The sequence below is a fragment of the Protopterus annectens genome, chromosome 15.part0 (assembly GCF_019279795.1).
Source record: "Protopterus annectens isolate FY-2018-M chromosome 15.part0, PAN1.0, whole genome shotgun sequence".
In the NCBI taxonomy this organism is placed as follows: domain Eukaryota; kingdom Metazoa; phylum Chordata; order Ceratodontiformes; family Protopteridae; genus Protopterus; species Protopterus annectens.
Genome location: NC_056749.1, coordinates 674,598,940 through 674,620,351, shown reverse-complemented (window position 1 = coordinate 674,620,351; position 21,412 = coordinate 674,598,940). Strand labels below are relative to the sequence as shown.

Here is a 21,412-nt window from a genome sequence, read left to right as displayed (position 1 = left end):
CTCAAGAAGAGGTATAAGATTCTTACAGGATGCGATACAACTTGGAATAGGATGCAATATGACTTGGAATAGAGAAATAACATATATGTAACATAGCAGGTAGATGCAGGAGAGTTTAGATCATTTACATTTAAATTGCACAATAAGTTAAGAATATATGGAATACTAAGTATACAGACTGACTAAAGGAAAAATGAGTCTCTGATTCATAGATTATTGCTAGGCTAATGACCCGGGAGGCCTTTCTAAGCCTAGCCAAGTTTCCCGAAAGAATAACGATGTCCTGTATCCAAATAGGACACTGAGGGTGACACTGAGGGCCAGGCACTTATTAACTGTCCATAAGGGACAAGGGTGCCAGGCCCAGTGTACATTTTCTATTCCCCATCCAATGGTCTAGGTTGCGCTTAAATTGGGTAATAGATGAACTCTGCTTCACATGGATGGGTTTAAGACCATGGCTTTGGCGTCATTTGTCGGTCAGAGATAAACCTTCTTGAAGAATGCTAGTGTCTGCAGGGAAGCTGGTGATAATCCCCAGCTTGCAATCATCTGCAAACTTACACAGCCGTAAATCTTCAGCATTTGCTTCTAGTTCAGAGAAATAGATGCCAAAAGGAGCTGGCCCACTACCGAGCCTTGGAGGACTCAGCTAGTGACTGGCTTCTTGGTGGAGGTGACCTCACCTATTTTGACCTCCTGAGTCCTATCAGTGAGCCAGCTGGCTATCCTGCGGTTGATAAAGGGGTTGATACCTCAATTAGTGAGCTCGTCTATAATGCATGAGTGGAGTATTGCATCAAAAACCTTGGTCAGGTCAAGGTAAGCTTTATGCATAGTCTTATGTTCCTCCACTGATTTGGTGACCATCTCAAAAAAGTCCACTGAATAGGCAAGAAACTTCTTTTAACAAAGCCAAACTGTGATGACTCCAGCATTTGCAGGCTACCTATGTCCTCATTTATCATGACCATTGTGATGATGTGAGATAGTGCCAGTTATGCCAGGAAAAGTAGGGCAGTGGATGTGTAACATGTGCATGCATAGCTTGCTGGAGTTTTGTAAAAAAATGATATGTCATTTGCATATCAAGCTGATTTGTACAGATGCTTGTGCTGAAAAATGTATTTGTAAATCTGTTTGTGTAAAAAATGTACAAACAGTGGGTCCTGCTGGACAGAAAAGAAATACACATGTATGTCAGAATGTCTTATAACTGTTGAAATGAAAATATTGTAATGAATGATACTGGAAGAGAAGAGGTTAATCTCAATCAAGCTAACTTTGAAAAAATAGTCTGAAATTAAATTATCCAGTTTAGGCCATAAAGATTATATCTTACAATTCTGACTGCAGCCAGAGACGAAATGTCTATGAAAAGCCTGTCTTAGTAGCTCTGTAGGAAGAGTGGAAGTGTTAAAATTGTTTTAGAGCATGCTTTCAGATGCTTTAACACATCTTAACAAAGCTCTACATGTGTGTATTATGACACATATGTGTTAGATTCTGGTTCAGTTTCTAGTAAAGGGGGTAGTGTGGGATCCAGAGTCAGATGACCAGATGTGATGTCATTCTATAGCTAGCAATGAAATGATATTTAGGGTTTACCTTTGAACTGTCATCTGCCATGTGTCCAACATGCATAACGCCGGAAGTACAGCTGCAAAAAACGACAAGCCGATTCACCATGTGTTTGAATAACAAATAAGCAAAGTTTTTTTTGCCATTCAAACACATGGATCAAATGTCGGAAATGGCTTTCCAGCAAACCATTTTCGACATCTGATCCTTCAATGTTCTCCATATTTTGGTAATATGGGTCGCACAACAGGACTTTCACACACACCATGTGCGGCAAAACAAAGGTAAACCGATATTTAGATATTAGTGAGAGATGTCAATTATCTCTCAGCAGTCTGTTTGTGAAACCTGACAAAACAGGACCACTCACCCACATCATCTTGCCTTGTAGTAAGTGAACTAGTGGACAGTAATTCTTTAGATCAGTCAGAAAAATATCGTAAGATATCTTAAGATTAGTTAAGTATTGTTTTTCTGTATCTGTGTGAACCTTTCCATCTGTGTTATTTTTATTTCTTGTGATGAAACTCAGGTGTTCATTGTAAATAGATATTTAGTATTTTCATGTTCTTTTATTATTTACTACTAAATATATTTAAACGTTTCATTGTGGCTGGTCTTTTTGAGACTATTTTAACCTTTGAGAGTACTTATATTTATTTGGTGACACTATGGCCGCTCCTGAAAGCCTTGCTGTTTGGTCAACATTACCACTGGTATTAGTATTAATTTTACTCAGTATAACTGAGTATCTTCATAACAGTCTTAGAGTAACTGGCTTTGTAGGTGTTCTGGTGGCAGTGTATCTATCTTATAGTCTGGGCAAAAGTGGTAGTGCTAGTAAAGCTGTGCCAGCCTTTCCCAAGTATGTGTATGTGAAAACCAAAGCTCAAAGAGAGTGCGTATGCCAGCTACTTTGAAAAGGGACACAGTGCACTGATTTAGAGAGGATGGTGGAGGACTTGGCTTGGAACACCCTGCTAAGGACTTAACTGTATAGGTGTGTCAGTGGGGAGTCTTATTTGGGGCTTGAAGAGAGAGGGGGAAACCCAGCCCCAGGACTGGAGTGTGCTCCCTGGGTGCTCCTAAGGGAAATTGTGCTTGGTACAGAGCTGGATCTGGAAATACTGTGTGCATTTAGCTTTGTTCCAAGTGAACGTTCCTCAATAGTTTCAGTGGTCAGGATTGAGGATCCTTGATTACTGGCCAGAGGAAGGCTGTCACATCCATGATGATTCTTTCCATGGTATTACATATGACACTGGTCAGATTTATGGCCTGTTGTTACCAGGATCAGTGGTTGGACTTCCTTTGTGCAGGGAAATTACTTCTGTCATCTTCAGTTCCTTGGACACATGACCTAACTGTAAGCTCCAGGTGAAAACTGATTCAAGTGGACCAGACAGGTCATGCTTCATGTGATTTATTAAACTTCCCAGAATGTTACTGGGGCCATTGATGCAGTGTGTTTGACCTTGGAAAGTACACTGATGACCTGTTCCCTAGTAATGGTTGGGGGGTTGTTGTATATGGTATTTCCTTTGGATTATTAGGGTGGAGTGGAGGGGTGGGGATCTGAACCTGTCAGCCAAAAGATTGGCAATGGCCTCTGGTTCGGTGTGGATGATGCGAATTACAATAAGTTCTGCTCATTGTTGTGCATTTCCCCTGAGGTTACGGACATAGCTGTAGAAAACTCTGTGGTTGTCCTTTGCCTGAAAAGGTATTTTTTTCTTCAAATTAAGCCTTTGAATTATTAATTAACCCTCTCAGCTGCCTGTTTAGATTGGTCAGGGGGCTTTTAGTATGTATGGCTCTGTTCCACCTATGCTTCGCCAATATTTTTTTTGTTTGTATTAACAACCGATTTTGAGATTCCACCCAGGTGGGTTGTCTTTTGAGTTTGTCTTATTCTCAATATGACTCAGCACAGCTCACTCTATAAAGCTATTAATATGGCTGCATAGAGATGTTGTAAATAGCTCAGTATATGCCATGGTGTTTACTGGGTTTAGGGGTGCTTGCAATTTAACCAGGGTGTCTCTTAGTAGAGACAGGATACCCTTGGAATAGTTCATAAAGCTTTTTGGTTTCACTGGATCCCAGAATTTAATTTTCATTTCAAGTAATACTATCTTATGGTCAGATCTGAAGAGGGAAGACAATACATTGGGTGAGAAACATTGGCCCTGCCATGTTCATTCGTATAAGGTCAAGGATGTTTATACCCCTGGCAGAAGAATGGGCCAATGGTTCCAGGATGTTGATATTAACAAAATTTAGAAATCACTGGGCTTGTGCTTTAGAAGTGGTGAAGGATTCCCAATCTATACAGGGGTAGTTGAAATGCCCCATGAATACTGTATCAGGTTGAATGGTGAGGGACTCTAGTACATTGAGATAGGTAATATGGGTGTCACAGGATATGAAGGCAGACCTATAGGTTGCAAGAATATGGTACGAGACCCTGTTTATTGTGAGTTGCACACGTATGAGTTCCAGTGGGTCTTACACTTTTACTAGTCTGAATGTGAGGCTGGTTTTAATATAGAATGAGATCCCTCCATCTTTAATTATCTCCTGTGCAGTAGCTAGTTTAAAGATGTGAAAGGTGCTGTAATATTGCATTGCTGGAGTACTCTCCATAACTTAAACCATATCTCTGTTACTACACAGAGGTCTACTCTCTCCAGGGAAAGGGAGGCTTGTGGGGAGTGCAGTTTCTTGTTAATACTTTTATCATTGAGCAGTACCACCTTCAGATATTCCTTCATAGGGGTGGAAAAGGTCTTTGCCAATATCCAAAATCCTAGACGTGATAAGTGCAGACCATCCCTGGCAAAGCAGCATAGTCTTTCAGCCACATCCACCCGATATTGTACTGCCTTGGATTGACACGAGCAGCTAAACCAATTGTTAAAATCAATCATTTTCTGTTGGTAACGTGGCATCATCCCTGGAGAATGTAATATGCTGCTCAGTGCTAGGCTCATACCTGCCTCAGACACATAATCAGAGAGCTCAATCATGTCTCACTTCATATAGTCAAGGGAGGTACTTCTCAGGTCATTAACACCCACAGGTCATTAACACCCACATGGGAATATGACAGAGTCATACAGGTACCTGTGGTCAGTGACTTGAGTGCCTGTGCGACTTGATGGATTTTAGCCCCGGAAAGGCAGCAAACCATGTCTTTCTCTCCTTACATAGTCTGGTGAGGGGGACATCAGTGTGCCTCACTATAGAATCACCAATGACCAGGAAATGTTGCTGTGTGCTAGTTTTCCTTAAAGGCTTAGCAGAAGCAGCACTGGATACAGTGTTACTATGTGCAGCTGTGGGTGGTGTTTTAATAGAGTGTTTACATGATGGCTGAGGACCCTTTTTCTGACTGTACTGTGCAGGATGTCTTAGTGTTTTAAGAGTAAATGCCTCAGCATAAATAGTTGTATATGTATGGTCTTTGCTCTGTACAGTAGGTGTGGTGTAACTGTCACTGACAACCTCTGTGGGATTAGCTTTGGTTGTATAAGAGAGTTTTTCCTCCAGCATTAAAGTATAATTACACCTCTTGCATACTTTATCTGTTTTATTAAGAATAAGTGGGTTGTCAGTGTACGTGAAGCAATTGTTACAATGTCTCAGAATACCCATCTCAACCACACTGACCACAGAGAGAGTTGGGAAGTGCATATCTATAGCTACTGATCTACCAAGGAGGAGTGAGGGAAATTTAAATATTGAGTAGGTCAATAAGACAAGGAACTTGATGAGGAACTTTAGAAATAACAGATAAAATAAGCCTTCAACCAGCAATTCCCAACCAAGAAAGGTGTATGCTATCCTCTCCTAACACAAGAGTGTAGGCCACAAACCTTCGTAATGTAAAATAACTGGTTTGGCGCCCAAGTGCTTAAATCAAAACAAAGACACTTAGAATAACAGGCACAATAAGCCTTTACTAGTAATTCTCAGCTCAGAATGGTGTAAGCTACCTCTCCTGCTACAAGAGTGTAGACCACAAACCTTCCTTATATAAGATAACTAGTTTGAAGCCCAAGTGCTTAAATCAAAACTAAGAGGCTTAGAATAATGTAATCAGGCTACTAACAAGCAGTAATACATGCAGCAGATTAACAGCGACTGAACACTAAGAATGTGTAGCAAAAACTAAATTAAGAAGGAAGACAAACACGTAGAGTAAAAGCACCCAAATAAAGTGCATTTTTAGTAACTGGGAAGGTAAGAAATAGAAGAGAATTCACATTTAAGAGACTAGGGAGGAGGGATTTCCCAGCTGATCTCTCAGTACTCAATAGAATGAGCTGGTGAGATGAGACTGGGAGGAGTGTCCAAAATCAGATTTACAGTAGGGGAGGGCAACTCAAACGCCACCAAGTTTAAAAGTAGAACAGCAGCAGCAGCAGCAGAAAGGGTGGGTAGGAAAATCAAATGCAGAGATCAGCAACAGTAAGGCAAGAACAGCAAGTCAGACAAGCACTACAGCTAAATAAAGATGCACTAAATATTTGTAGTTAAATGATGAATGCTATTTTTCATCTCCCCCCACTAATTATCTGGGTGTTATTCAGTGTCTGCAAAATAATTTTTTTCTAGCTGACCCTAGCCAAGACCTCTTAAAACTGTAAAAAACAAACTTGAAACAAAACAAAATGCAATATAAGAAAAAGATAAAAAAATAGAAGTAATTGCACCTTAAATGAACAATTTCAATCCAAAAGCAAATGCAGAGAAAAATCAGCAATAGTCAAACAGAGAACAGCAAGTCAAACAAGCACTAGCGTTATGATTACTGTTGAGCTGCTTAAACAGGAGAATGGATTGTTGAGAATAAAAAAGAAAAAAGTGTGCACATATGCAAGAATGATTTACACTAATTCTGTTATACATTTTAACCTTACAATGATGAAGTAAGAAGAATATAAAAAACACCGCAGTATGTGCATGATAATCTCTATATGTCAAGCTTTTACAGCTTCAAAGAGTATATACATTTCAAAATTATATACCACCTTAGTAATGGCTGCTAACCATAACCTTAACACTGCCCCTTCTCTCACCCTAACCCTACAACTGTAACACTGCCACTGTTCAGACAAATTTGATGCTAGTATTGGGGGGTATAGTTAATACTGGGAGAGGAAATAGTTTTCCTTTCTTGATATTATTTCATTCCATATTTTTCATTTTTGCTATTGTGTTTGTTCAAATATTTTTGTAGGTGTTTTTAATTTAACATTAAATTAGTTTGATCATACACAATAAAACCACACACACGCACACGCATATATGTGTGTGTATATATATATATATATATATAAACCATAAGATAGACTCAGACAGCCAAGTTAGAACCTTCTCTATGTAATACATTAAACATCCTATAGTGATGGCTCATGGCACATATGGAAATGACCCTTAAGGATATAACAGTGTTTCATCTACATGGCTTTTGAATGCCCAGGACATTTTTCTCATTACTTTTTAAAGTACTTCAGCTACATATTTTTTAAATGGCAATGACTTTTTACTTTATAAGTCTTTATGGATACATTCATGCCAAAAAAGCCAAATACCATGAGCTGTATACATCCATGCCATTTATTTATTTTTTTTTATTTTTATTTTTATTTTTTTTTTACCTCATCAGTACAGCATAATTGGATTTTTTAGCTGTACTTTTAAAATATTCAGAGCTTAAAATCAAGCCTAATGTCAATTGCCATCAAGGTGCCTGCAAAATATTCCAACTAACATCCAAGTCCAAAGGTAAAAAGGTAACATAGACAAAACATTCAGTAAAAACTGTAAGACAGACCCAGACAAGCTACAGCCTTCACTGTGTAATACCTTAAACCTCCAGCTGTGGAAGCCCATGGGATATATGCAAAGTCTTTGTGTGTACATGCAGGCCAACACAGCCAAACCCTGCTAGCTGTAGACATGCATGTTTCAGTTTCTTTTGCCACGTCAGTACAACATAAGTGGACTGCTTGGCTATACCTTAGAAACACAGAACTTACCCTTTGGCTTTTATTATATTTGAAATATTTTGCAGAAGCCCACACCCAGTTTGAACTTAATGTGTGTGTGTGTGTGTGTGTGTGTGTGTGTGTGTGTGTGTGTGTGTGTGTGTGTGTGGGTATTTCAGTCTGGTGTGATGCACTGGATAAGTCTGTGAAAACACACACACACACACACACACACACACACACACATATATATTGCTACAATTAAAAAGAGTGAATGTGCATTTGACTGAAGTTTTGGTTTCCGTCAGTACATTGTGGTATTCCAAAGTCTTAGAAGCCATTTACACAAAGATAAAAGAATTACTCAGAGAGGCAGTACACTCAAACATGGAGCTGGACATAAATGTATGAACGTTTTTTTTTTTACACAAAAAGATTATGTACGTACTGAATATTTATATAACTGACATGTACAGTAGAAGACGTCTGTAGTGCAATTCCCAGTCATGGTGTGATTTTATTTAGATAGCCATGTAGCAGTTTTATACGAGCTAGTTTATTATTTAAACTTACTGAATCATAGCAGAAAGAGGTGGAAGAAATGCAACAGAACAGAAGTCTCAGAAGGAGACAAAAGAAAGTACAAGAGGGAAGACTAGGTAAAGAAGGCCAGGTGGGTTACGACTGAAACAGGAACATTTAGTAGAGTATTCAACATTATCTAGCAGACAGGCTTTAAAGAAGTGAATGGAAGACTGATAAAAGCTGGAAAACACCCTTTCTATAATACTGACTATGAAGTGTGGGTGTAAGAGACTATTAAAACTTGGAGGGTTAATTCCTTGCAGGATAATGAAATTATTTTGATCAATTTTCACTATCTATTGGTGGGCATAAATCATTGAAAAGTAGATTGTAGAGGGATATAGGCAGTGAGTTGGCACATGCCACTGAGGTTGTGTTAGCATTTTAAGTTATTAAGAATTGTGTAAACTGTGATCTCTGCAGGATGGTAAATGTGACAAGGTATGTATCTAAGTATTTATATGATTTGATTAACATATTTTTCCTGAGGGTCCTCTAACTAATTTGGGGCATTGTTAGCCAGTCCCCTATTTAGTACCAAAGAGTTCTGTGTACGTTGTAGCATGGTTTATGAGAGTAAAAGCAGTGTCAGTGTTGTAGAAATTGACTTTCTAGTTATAGCTGCAGCGTTTTGCTGTTACTGTCTCATTTGGGTTGTAGAAAGTCATCATCATAAGTTTTGGTGGAGGCGCTTGAAATGGCATTATATACAAAGATTTTAACTGGTTTGTCAGTGAGATAATTTTGAACCATACTATAACAGAATTAGAGAAATAAAGACGTTTTCTAAACAGAAAAGTGCAATCTATTAGGTCAAGTATTCTGCACCAGTTTACAAGCATTGCTCATCCTAGTGCATATTTTGACAGATTGTGTTAGTAACAAATGCATCAGCATTATAGCCTGGGCAGAAAACAAGTTGAGAATTGTTTAACATGTCTTAACTGTATGAAGGATAACACCTATTAACAGACAGAATCTGCCAATAGGGTGGTGGTATTCAAGAGCTGTAGAGTTTGAGATTTGGGGGACCACATAAATGGTAGCAATGTTCACAGATTCAGCCCTATTTTTATACTTGGTTTAAAACAAAGGAAGTGGTCCAAAGACAATAGGAAGCATCTAAATAAAAAATATTTCATGGGGTTTGGGGAAGCATGGAGGTCTGTTAGTTGTCTGAACAGCTAGATGCGATATTACAGAAGAGAAAAAGGCTGATTACATCATTATAAATATCCATATCAGGAAGGTGTCCATTCTGATAAAGGAATAATGGGGGGAGTGGGGGAATAATAGGTCTAGAAAAGAGATGTACTTTAGTGCTTTTGGTGGTCATGTTCAGGGTATGTGATTTAGAGGTGTTATTGGCTTTTGAACTTTCTAGAAGTTGCAAGAGGTTCAGCCAGAAACATCTCAGTGTTTCTGAATGCATTGTTTTTTTTTTTTTTTTTTTTTAAGACAGATGGATTTACCAGTTTTAACTAGGATCCTAATTTAATTTTTAGGTGCTGAAATAGATTGTAGAGGTGTATGTTTTATAGTTTGGTCTGGGGGGTGATCAAAGGGTATGTATGGCATGTATTTTCCCTGTAACTTCTCTAACTAAGAAGACAAGATTTTATTTGGCACGGCTTTGCAGGACTGTTGAGAAGAAGCCAAGGACTTCAGCTGGGTCAGTTTATGGTTACAGGGAAGTTCAACCTAGAAGGCAGAGATGATTATGAAGCTCTGATTCTTCTTGTCAATAAAAGCCCACTGGTATTACAGGTGGGATTCTGGGGGGGTTACATAACCATTTGGAAAGTATTGGTCAATGATCACGAACAGAATTTAAAAATATTTTGGAAGATGTGCAACAACATGGCATATTGGTAAATACGATGTTGAGAAGTGAATTATTTACAGATTGAGGGTTAGGATCGGTGTGCTGCTGCATGACTTATGAGACTGTGAAAGGTGGACATCTGTAGTTATTTATTTATTTACCCAAGCTAGTTAAAATGAGATCATGCAGTAATAAGAAGATATACTGCCAAGACAGTAAGAAAGGTTGCATGAAGTGTGTTGAATTTGTAATTGGTGGTTGGTAAGTAAAGGTGATATATATTTTAGTGTTTTGTCCTAATGCAAACTTGCAATCTCCACTTGGGGTGAGATGCTTTAGTGTGTGCTAAATGGGCTATCTGAGAAATATATAGGCATCTGGCAGGTAGCATTAATGACCTACAAAGTAGAATGCTTTATAACTATCCCAGTCAACAAAGGTTAAATAAATAAAAATATATTGTTGCTTGTAGGGCTTAATTTTGTGCAATTTTTAGCAGACTGCAGTAGTCTGAGAATGCTGTTAGATGGCTTACAAAATAATTTATCTGCTTTTACAAAAGGTGTTTAGTATTTCAGGGGTTATATATACTGAGACTGTAATATCCTACTGAGAGCGATGTTTGTTATTTTGTAATTAATCTTTAATGGAAAGAGTCATTTTTGGTTAATGCTAAGATCATATGCATAGAGAATGGATTTGTTTGGTGTTATATGGGATAGAGTTCAGCATAAGTGGGACTGGTGTAAATGATGCTGAACAGAATCTGGCGGAGGGGCTGTGATAAGTAATGTAAGCATTACTAAAAGATGCAGTGCCACCTTTGCTGCATTTAACATCTTTACAGCACTACAGGAATTTAACAAAGCTGCTAATAACATACACACAAGCACAGATGTGTGTGTTTACAAGTTCATAGATTAGTACTATACTAACTACACCTGTGAGTCATTTTAAGCCTAGCCAACTACCCCATGTGAAAATCAAACCCTGCACTTTGTGTCTGTAAGGTAAACACCTTAACCATTATGCAACCTCTTCACTTAGATATTTATAAAAATACACATATACATAAAACACACACACTTAGTCTTCCAAACAGCAGTAACACTATGCCTTGCAATAACTCCATATAATGGCTAATCATCTTTTAATGAAATGGTCATGAACTACTTCTTTATAGTTTTATGGAAATATGCTATAAGAATCAAACTAGACAAATGGGGTATGGCTTTTGTGCACTGTTATGTATGTGCTCAGCAAATATAGAAAGGTTATTAAAGACTTTTCAATATAGGTCAAATTTTCTCATAACCCAAAGTATTGTGAAATGTTTGCAGCAGTAGACAGATATTAACAATGACAGAAGAAAATGCCAGAGTTATAATGTTAAATTATTGGAAAAGTTACTGCATTCACACTGTGAGTCATTATTACAGCTTAATACATATAGGTCCTTGCTGTTATCTATCACAATATTACATTTTACAAAAAATATTTGCTCTAGAAATATAAAAGATGTACACATACATACATACATACATAGTTACTTCAGGAGATACTTTCAAACACAGGCAGTGAGATGAGCATTTTTTCTTAACACAGAGAATACTTGAGCATATTTTAACTGACATAAAATTTACTTTTTCCTTATGATTTTGCTGATCTTACTTACTTGTATAACTTGAATTCTGTACTGAGCCTTTCAATACTAGTACGCTGCTCCAACAAACTGTATGCCAGGATAGGAAGTGAAGTAAAGCAGATGTTGTACATTGTGAGATATGCTGCATCGTATAATGGCTGTCATCCATCAGGGAAGAAAAATAAAAGATCAGATAAAGGGTTTCACTTTAGTGATGAGCTTTCTTCATATTTTCATTGCATTCATTTAAATTCTGATGCAAATGGCTACAAATTTTGCTTAAAAACACTAATACGGGACTACCAATCCTCAGAATGAAATGTAAATCTAATGCATGCAAGTCACATGACATTCAAAGAGCATCACAAGTGTTAATAAACAAAAAAGGTCATCATATACTGATCACTGCTGCAGTAACCTTAGCAGTATGAGTTATATCCCGCCAAGGATATAACACCTAATCAGCTTCCAAAGTTTCAGAGCACCTACCACTCACCCAAACTGTCAAGCAGCTTGAACTGAGATGACTAAAAGACAAGTATGGCTGCCAAGCCCTTCAGAGCTTTACTGCCACCGAAGAGTATGCTCCTCTGAGGCTTTCAAGGATTGACTGTTAGCTTGGTGCTGTTCTGCTGTTCTGCTGTTCTTTTGCTGGAAAGGTAAGTTCCCACTGGAGAAAAATCTTCCACTTTCTAAATAGTGTTTCCATTTTATCACTTTCCTTTTCAGGAATGTTATTTTAAAGTTAGGAATTTTTGTTTTAAAAGATTGTCACAAGACTGTATTGTACTTTAAAACAAAAACTCACTTTTCCTTTCAGTTTAAAATTTGTGTAAAGTAACTGAATTTTTTTTTCTGCAAAGAATGTATTTATTTTACTTTTGGGGGCTGGAAAAGTGTTTTGAAAAACTGACTTTTAAAGACTTGCAATTTTTACTGACATTGGCTTCTTGTCTTTCATGGGAAAGAAGTACCACTTTTAGTTTAACCATGGAACAAACTACCAAACCCACAATCAGGCCTTATTCCAAGTACAAGTTAAGCAGCCTTTACCACCATAGCAGGCTAGCAATTTGCCCCAGCCACATGTGGGTGATTCTACTGCAGTCATTTGTTGTACCTTAGACCACTCTTCTTTTACCATGGATCCCTCTATTATAGCACCTGCAGTAACTATGGACCTGGGGTTAGCCATGTCCTCTGTGGCTGTTGGGGTCCCTTCAGTGAGCCAGAGAGAGACGTTCTTGTTTGTCCTGGAAGAGGGGACAGGGGAGTCTCCTGTTGTGTTAGAATTCTGTGCCCATCCCTGGTGAAGCTGCTGTTGCATTAGTAACACGGTTAGCTCTATTTTTTCTGACAAAAAGAAACAGAAAATCAAGCTTGTATCTACTCCTCTTCAAATTTCCTTAGACAGGACTAGTTTACTGGGTGTGGTTCAGGGTTTAATTCAGGCTATTGATCTTTCTTGTAATGTAGTTTGTAGTAAAAGAAATAGGGATTCCTCATTTCCTGAAGAGACTTAAGATTCTGAATCTGAAAATGAAGATGAATGGACAGATACAGGGTTTTTTAATCAGGTTTCTGATTTAGACTAAGAGAAGAGCTCAGTTTCAGATTCTTCCTGTGGGGGTTTCTCATTCTCTGAGACTGTTGCTAGAATGTGCCAGTGTTTTCAGAGGGAGAACAATGAGGTTTCTCCGTCCTTCAACAATATTATATGTTGTTAAAGGAAGAACTTCCAGAACCTACACCCATTCCTCCTGTTGTGTCTGCTTTAGGGGATGTGTGTGTTACCGGCTTCAATTTTCCCCGACAGTCAGCCAGCTGACCCTAAAAAAAAAAAAAAGCAGACAGGATGTTAAAATTTCCTTAGTCTTTTAAGATTTTTATACACTATTCCCAAACCTGACCCAGCAGATATAGTTTTAGTTGATCCCACTGCTGCTAAACAGTTATTTCCAGTCCTACTCTTTTTGAAAACGATGGGAAAATTATTGATAATTATGGGGAAAAGTATATGCTTCTATAACTCTGATTTTCAGAATTTTGAATTGTCAGGCTCATATGTTAAAGTTTGTTCTAATTATGAAAGCATGAAGAATATTCTGTCTGCAGTTTCTTCTAAGGAAAACTCTGCCTTAAATAATTTAGTTTCTTCTATTGTTCAAGGCACTATTCATTGTTTGCAGTGATTGTATGACTCTGTTGATACTTCTTCTAGGGCTATGGACACTGGTACTATTTTGAGGAAGTTTGCATGACTGCATTCGCAGTACCTTCCAGATGAGATTAAAATGAGATTTTAAATTCCTCCTTGGATAGAGATTTAATTTTTGATCCCTCTGCTGCAGAGGTGGTCAAAAACAGAGGTGAAAGTAGTAAGCTGATCGATGGAATGTTTAAGATATTTCAGACCTCGTTTTCCAAAATTTTGAAGGGATTCTCTAATTCCTCAATCAGTTACAGCAAAAAGCAGAATAAACACTCATCAAAATACAAGTAAACAGATGTTTAAGACAAAATTGCAAGGGGTTTCAAAAAGGAAGCCTCGAACTTCCAAAAACCAAGGCCAGTCTAACAAGTTTGAATGACTGTTTAAGAGACCATGTGACCATCTCCTATCATGGCCCTTTTTTTTCTTCCAGAACGTCTGAAACTCCATTTTCTCTTTGGCAACAGATAGTTTCAGACAAATGGGTTTTGAAGCTTATTCTTCAGGGTTGCAGATGGCAATGGGAGGAAATTCCTCTTTTTCAGGGGGTCATTCCTCATTTTCCAGTTCAGACTCTTGTTTCCTCCTGATATTATCACATGCTGTCCTAATTAGTGACAGAAAGACTTCCTCCTTTTCAGGCGGGGAAAGGTTTTTATTTAAGGATGCTCTTAGTGTCAAAGAAAGAAAATGTCTGCAGACCAATTCTGGATCTTTCTTTCCTAAACCTGTTAGTGATAATACTCAAATGCAAAATTATGTCACTTCAAAACCTGTTGCCTCTTCCTCCCCTTTCAAGTTCTCAGGTAACACTAGGCGTAAAAGATGCATATCATCATATCTTTATTCATCCAGACTTGATATCTTTATTCATCCAGACTTGAGAAGTTTCTTAAGGTTCTGTGTGTCTGGATTATCAGTTATCTGTCTTACCTCTTTGGACTATCCACTGCACCAAGAGTGTTCACAAAGTGTCTAGCTCCTGCTGTAGTTCACTGCAGGCTACAGGGTATCCATAGTTTACATATTTAGGTGATGTGTTTATCTTTGCAGAGTCTTTTTTCAAACTGCCAGGAATCTCTGTCTTATGTGAGAGACCTTTTAGACAAGCTGGGATTCTAAGAGAACACTCAAGAGTCTTTCTCGACTCCTTCACAGAGGACTATATTCCTGTGGTGTAAACTACATATCTCAGTTCAAAGACTTTTTATTCCACAGGAAAAATACATCTATACCTAGATCTAAGGTTATCCAGTGAATCTTTGCTCACTGTGAAGGAATGCATCAGGATTTTGAGTTTCATGGCTTCTATGATTCTCATGATACCCCAAGCAAGACTTCACATGAGAAAGTTACAGTGGGATCTGAAGTCTCTTTGGTCCCAGCACAAACACACTGTCTTTTCAAATCCTAGTGCTGGGGTTTCTCAAAACTAAAAATCATTTGGTGGAGAAAAGGGATATCATTAAACCAAGGACTCCTCCCTCCTGCTCCAAAGTAGTCAGTCACCAGAGACATCTTGAACTTTGCTCTGGGAGCAGTTTCAGGAGGAATAAAAGTGCAGGGTGTGTGGGACACAAAGGACAGATGCAAACACATAAATATTAAGGAGATGTTTGCCCTGATCAAGACATTAAACTCTCTGAAGTATCTTTGTCCCCGGGACCTCTAAGTTGTTAGAGACAATAACAGGCATGTGGTACATTAACAAAAAGGGGAAACAGGTCATACCCCTTTGCAGACTAGCCATGTTAGCTTGGGAAATATCACAGCACATTCTCCCTCTACAGGCATCCTAGATTCTCTCACAGAAAAACTGTGTGGCAGACAAGCTGAGCAGAAACAGGTCAGACCCTCATGAATGGCAACTAGATCATGGGTCTTCCAAGATTTGATCCATCTGTGGGGAGTTCCTTAAGTAGACCTCTTTGCCTCCTCTCTGAGCAATCAATTAACATGATTCTTTTCCAGGACGCCATGCAAGAAGGCTGGTGGACAGATGCCTTTTTTTTCCTTGGACAGGAATATTCCTGTATGCTTTTCTATCTTTTCCACTAATATCCAGAACACTTCCGAAGATTAAGGATTCCCCAGAGATCATTGTGGCGACTCCCTTATGGTCAAGGCAACCATGGTTCTCCCTCCTTTTGGAGATGGCTAGAGGCAATTATCAAAACCTTTCTCACAGACTGGATCTACTCGGACAAAACCCATGGGTGTTTGACACACCCTGACATCTATCAATTTCAATTGACTGCCTGGATGATAGGGTCTTAATTCCTTTTAGGGGCCTGTTTTCCGAGAACATGCAGCTGGTACTAATGGAGGCAAGAAAACCTGCTACTAGAAAATCATAAGTTAGCAAATAAAAAAGGTTTTCTAGTTGGTGCCACCATCATAACCAGCACCCATTCAGGACTAACTGTTCTCTGGTTTTACAGTGTTTGCATGAGTTACTATCATTTGGCCTTTCTTATTCCTCTGTCAAGGTTCATTTATCGGCCATATTAGCATGGCTGCCCACTGATCCTCCTCCTTCAATGCTGTCTCATGTCAAAATGTGTTTGAAAGGAGTTTTTACACAAAAAGCCTCAAAGTAAACTGGTGGCCCCTCCTTGGGATCTTAATTTTGTATTAGAGAAGTTAACACTTATTACATTAGCACCAGCTAACCTGTTTGACTTGAGGTTCATAACATGGAAAACAGTTTTACTGATTGCTCTGACCTCTGCAAGAACGGTAAAATAAGTTGCAAGCTGTTATGGTGAGTCAATCCTATCTAATTTTCCACAGGGTCATGGTTTATTTGAGAACAAATCCTTCTTTTATGCCTAAAGTGGAATCCAAGTTACTACTTTCAGTCAAACTATCCATCTCCCATTTTTCTTTACTGAATCTAAAAATGAGGAAGAAAGGATACAGTATACCTTTGATGTCTACCAACAACTCGGGTATTATCTTGACAGAACTAACTTTTTCAGATCTTCAGATTATTTATTTTCTTGTGACAGTAAGAAGGGGAGACAACCTGTGTTAAAACAGACTATTTCCAAATGGTTATCTGAGGCTATTACCTTCTGTTATGCTCACTATAACAAAAACTATTAAAGGCAGGGTCAAGGCCACTCCATCCATGCTCTGGCTTCATCTATAACTTTCTGGAAAGGGATGGATTCCAGAACTATTCTGGAAGCTGCTGCTTGGTCCTCTACACATACTTTTACAAATTGCTATATGTTTGATTCCTTTTCTAGGTCCAGGTCAAGCTTTGTTAGAACCATTCTCTATGGGCTCCTGGACTCTTCTCCTTTCACATCCCAAATGTAGTAAGCTAGGGTAATCTATCCTTTTAGCTAAGGCTACTGCAGCAGTCATCAATGTGATGAACACAGTACAACTGTGTAAGTAAACTTACCATGACAGTAAATGTCTGAATGACCACTGCAGTGGTAGCCGCTCCCTCCTTCCATTCCCCTTGTTTTCTGGTGCGTTTTGTATGCCAGAATGTGGACATTTATTTTTTTGTCATTGGCATTGTCCTTACAGGGGTTAGCCTCCCTCGCTCTGTTGACTGGAAAACGCTGAACGACTTATCTTCCAAACTTATCTTTCAGTCAGCTCAGCTCGAGCTGCCTGACAGTTTGGGTGTGTGGAAGATGCCCTGAGGATTTGTAAGCTGGCCAGCTATTATATCCTTGGCAGGATATAACCCATATAGCTAAGGCTACTGGAACAATCATGATTCAAACTACTGTTATGGTAGGTTTATTTACACAACTGTACTCTTTGTTCAGTAAACTACAGCAGAACATCTCTGTATCATTTTGCTCTTCATCACTTGAGTTTGATCATCATTATAATATCAGTGTCTGTGCATGTTTTTAGAACATTTGTATATGAATATCTATAGTTCAACGTAAACTGCATTTTATTATATTAAAATTTCTGCTGTGGAATAAACATCACTTGGATGAACTCGTGTATTTCTGGTTCTAGTTTTTACTTTTACACTCATGTTCTCCAGTAGTTAGCATATAGCATAGAAATAATAGATGAACATTTCCTGAGACAGTCTGAAAGTACAGTTGTGTACACTTACCATAATAAATGTAGATGTTCGAGTGTATTCACTGTTGCAGTCATTACATTTGGGTAATCTGCCTGCAGGTTGCCCTCAGTCAGCCTGATTAACAAAGTCTTTGGTTCTGCGTCGGTTGCTGTCCCTTCTTCCATGACGTCAGGTCGTCAGGGGTATAAAACATGCAGCCGATGCCATTACATCAGTTTTTCTTGCCCCAGATGTCAGGTGCCCCCCTAATGGGGAGCAGTTAAACATAAAAACACAAAGGTATACCTCCAACAAAAAAGCAAATACACCAAAAAGGCTTTTAAGCATAGTACAGGAAAGTAGAGGTGTAGCCAAAAGAAGTTAGGGGGCAGGAGTGAGGGTAACCAGGACTGCAACAGTGAATAAACTCAAACATCTACATTTACGGTAAGTGTACACAACTGTACTATGTTCTTCGTGTTTCACTGTTGCAGTCATTACATTTGGGTAGATTCCCAAAGCTAAGGTTGGGAGGAGGAGTTTAGATAGCATTAGGGCCAGCTATACGGTCATGCAGGACTGCAGTGGCAAAGCCAGCTCTGGATTTAGAGAAAATTGGCAAATGATAATGCTTGGTGAAAGTATGTACAGAACTCCAGGTAGCAGTTTCTAGGATGTCCCTGGTAGGAACGCCTCTGAGAAAGGCTGTAGAAGTAGATGTAGCCCTGGTGGAGTGAGGTCTGATCCCCTGGGGGATAGGTTTTCCATGGTGCTTATAGCAGAAATGAATGCAATGGCTTATCCATTTAGAAATTGTTTGTTTTGAAATAGACTTCCCCTCTGCCCCTGCAGCAAATGCTACAAGCAGTTGCTCAGATTTTTTTTTTGAGGTTTAGTCCTGTCCAAGTAGAATCTAAGTTGTCTGTGCACATCCAAGGAATGCAGAATCCATTCCCTTTGTTTTGTGGATTGGAAAAGAAGGTTGGCAAATGAATGGACTGATTAAGAGCCACACTGGATACCACCTTGGGCATGAAGGATGGACTGGTTCTGAGTGACATCCTATCCGCATGAAAGATGATGAAAGGCACCACTGCCATGAGGACCTGTAATTCAGATACCCTTCTAGTTGAAATGATTGCTAAAAGGAAAGCTGTTTTCCAAGAAATAAATTTTAAGTCTGCAGTAGCAGCTGGCTCGAAAGGAGGTAGAGTGAGTTTCTCCAATACAAAGTTAAGGTCCCAGGTTGGGGTTGGAGCTCTCCTGGGTGGTTTCAAATTTCTGGCCCCTCTGAGGTACTGCTTGAGCAGTGGATGAGAGAAGAGGGGAGGTTCTGTTTTATAATGAGCTGAAATGCCTGAGGCGTGGATTTTAATGGAGAAAAAAGACAGGCCCTTGTGAAGCATCTCAGCTAAGTATTGTAAAATCTGAGGTACATTGGATGCTGCTGTGCTCATCCCTTGAGATTGGTTCCAGGCACAGAATCTTTTCCATTTTTCAGTGTAAGATTTTCTAGTACTAGGCCTCCTTGCCTCTAAGATGACATCCATCACAGGTTTGCTGAGGGATGGTAAGGGAGAGTTTAAGTAATTAGCCAGGCTGCAAGGTTTAGTGTTGGAAGCTGAGGGTGCAGAATCTGGTTACCCTGCTGAGACAGCAGGGAGGGAGTCTGAGGCAGGTGCCATGGGGATAACCATGACACACTGCGCAGGAGGGGGTACCAGTGTTGGCACGGCCAGTCTGGAGCAATCAAAATCATCCTTGGTTTGTCCTGTTTGACTTTTAGTAGTACTTTGGAGAGCAGAGGCAGTGGGGGGAAGGCATAGACTGATAGGTTTTTCCAGCTGAAGGACAGAGCATCCACTTTCCAGGCTTGCTTGTGGGGAGTCCTTGTGCAAAATTTGTCCAACTGGTAGTTCTGGGGGGAGGCAAACAGGTCTATATCTGGGCTCCCCCATTCGCTTGTCAACATGTTGAAATTCCTTGGTTCCAGTTTCCACTTGTGTGGGTCCATGAGGTTTCTGGTTAGTCCACCTGCCAGTGTATTTAATTTTCCTGGCAGGAATTGAGCTTATAGGTGCACTTGGTAGCTCAAGGCTGTGTTCCACAATGCCATGGTTAGTCTGGAGAGGGAGTAAGAATGTGTACCCCCCTGCTTGTTTATGTACCACATAATGGTGGTGTTGTCCGTCTTTACCATTAGTTGTCCTGGAAGAATGTAGTCCTTGAAGGCTGTCAGATCATTCTGTACAGCTAACATTTATTTTTGATTGACAGGTGCATTTGACTTGGGTTCCATTTGCCCTGAATGCACTTCCCTGCCAGGTGAGCCCCCCATGCATAGTCTGATGCATCTGTTGTTAGGGTTTGGGTGGCAGGGGGTGGTGTGAAAGGTAGTCCCTTGCTTTGGTGGCAGGCCTCTGTTCACCAAAGGAACTCTAGGCATAGGCAAGGTATGACAGGAATCATTGTTTGTAGGCTGTGAGAATGTTGACTCCATAGGCTTTTTAGATACCACTGTAGTTTCCTCATATGCAGTCTTGCATATGGAATTAGAAGAATGCAGGAGGCCATGAACCCCAAGCCTTGCAGTATTTGTTTTGCAGACAGCAGGGTTTTTGTGGCGACTTGTTTGAAGTATGTTGTCAAATGAACTTGCTTTTCTGGCATGAGGTATGCCATCTGGGAAGTTGTATTCAAGCTTGCTTCCAGGAATGTAATTTGTTGACAGGGTACCAGTTGAGATTTCTTTTCGTTTATGGTGTACCCCAGACAAGTTAGAATTCTTTGTACAAAGGCCAGATGATTCAAAAGTATGTCCTGGCTTTCTGCCTGAATTAGACAATCATCCAGGTATGGGTATATTTGAATACTTCTTTGTCTGCAAAATTTAATAACTGGAGCTAGGCACTTTGTGAATACCCTGGGCACAGTAGATAAGCCAAAGGACAGTGCAGAGAACTGATAGTGCATGTAGCCTGCTTTGAAGCGTAGGTATCTTCTGCAAGATTCCCTGACTGGGATGTGCAGGTATGCTTATTTTAAGTCTAGTGTTGCCAACCAGGTGTCTTTGCCAAGCATAGGAGGTAATTGGTGAAGAGTCAGCATCTTGAATTTTGGAATCTCCAAAAAAGTGTTTAGAGTTGACTTGTCCAGGATTGGGCGCCATGATTTATCTTTTCTGTGTACCAGGAAAAGGCTGGAGTAGAAACCTTGTCCCTTTTCCTCTTCTGGTACCAGATGAATAGGCCCCATGCTTAAGAGAGAAAGTGCTTGTTTTTGAGCCTCTGCCCACTGATTTGGGGGTAGGTCCAGCGACCCACTTGGCATTGGCAACGTGTGGAAGTGAAATCTGTATCCCTGGGACACTATATTTAAAACCCATTTGTCCTGGGTAATGAGTTCCCAGTTCTTTGCATGAAGAGCAATCTTTTTCCCCAAAGGGGCAGTCAGAAGATAAGTGCTTGGAAATTTTAAAAGGAAGTCATTAAGACAGTTTACCATAGAGGGGTGTCTTGTT

The 21,412-nt window shown here is 39.5% G+C and overlaps 1 protein-coding gene across 4 annotated transcripts in view; it reads right to left on the bottom strand.

Moving 5' to 3' along the window:
- Window positions 1-21,412, bottom strand: part of ATP11C (ATPase phospholipid transporting 11C) — a 1,720,948-nt gene that overhangs the window by 119,443 nt on the left and 1,580,093 nt on the right. For all 4 annotated transcript variants that reach the window (XM_044057530.1, XM_044057531.1, XM_044057529.1 and 1 more), the window contains one exon: window positions 11,663-11,790. In XM_044057530.1, coding sequence (XP_043913465.1) covers window positions 11,663-11,790 — 128 coding nt within the window. The remainder of the gene's footprint in view (window positions 1-11,662; window positions 11,791-21,412) is intronic.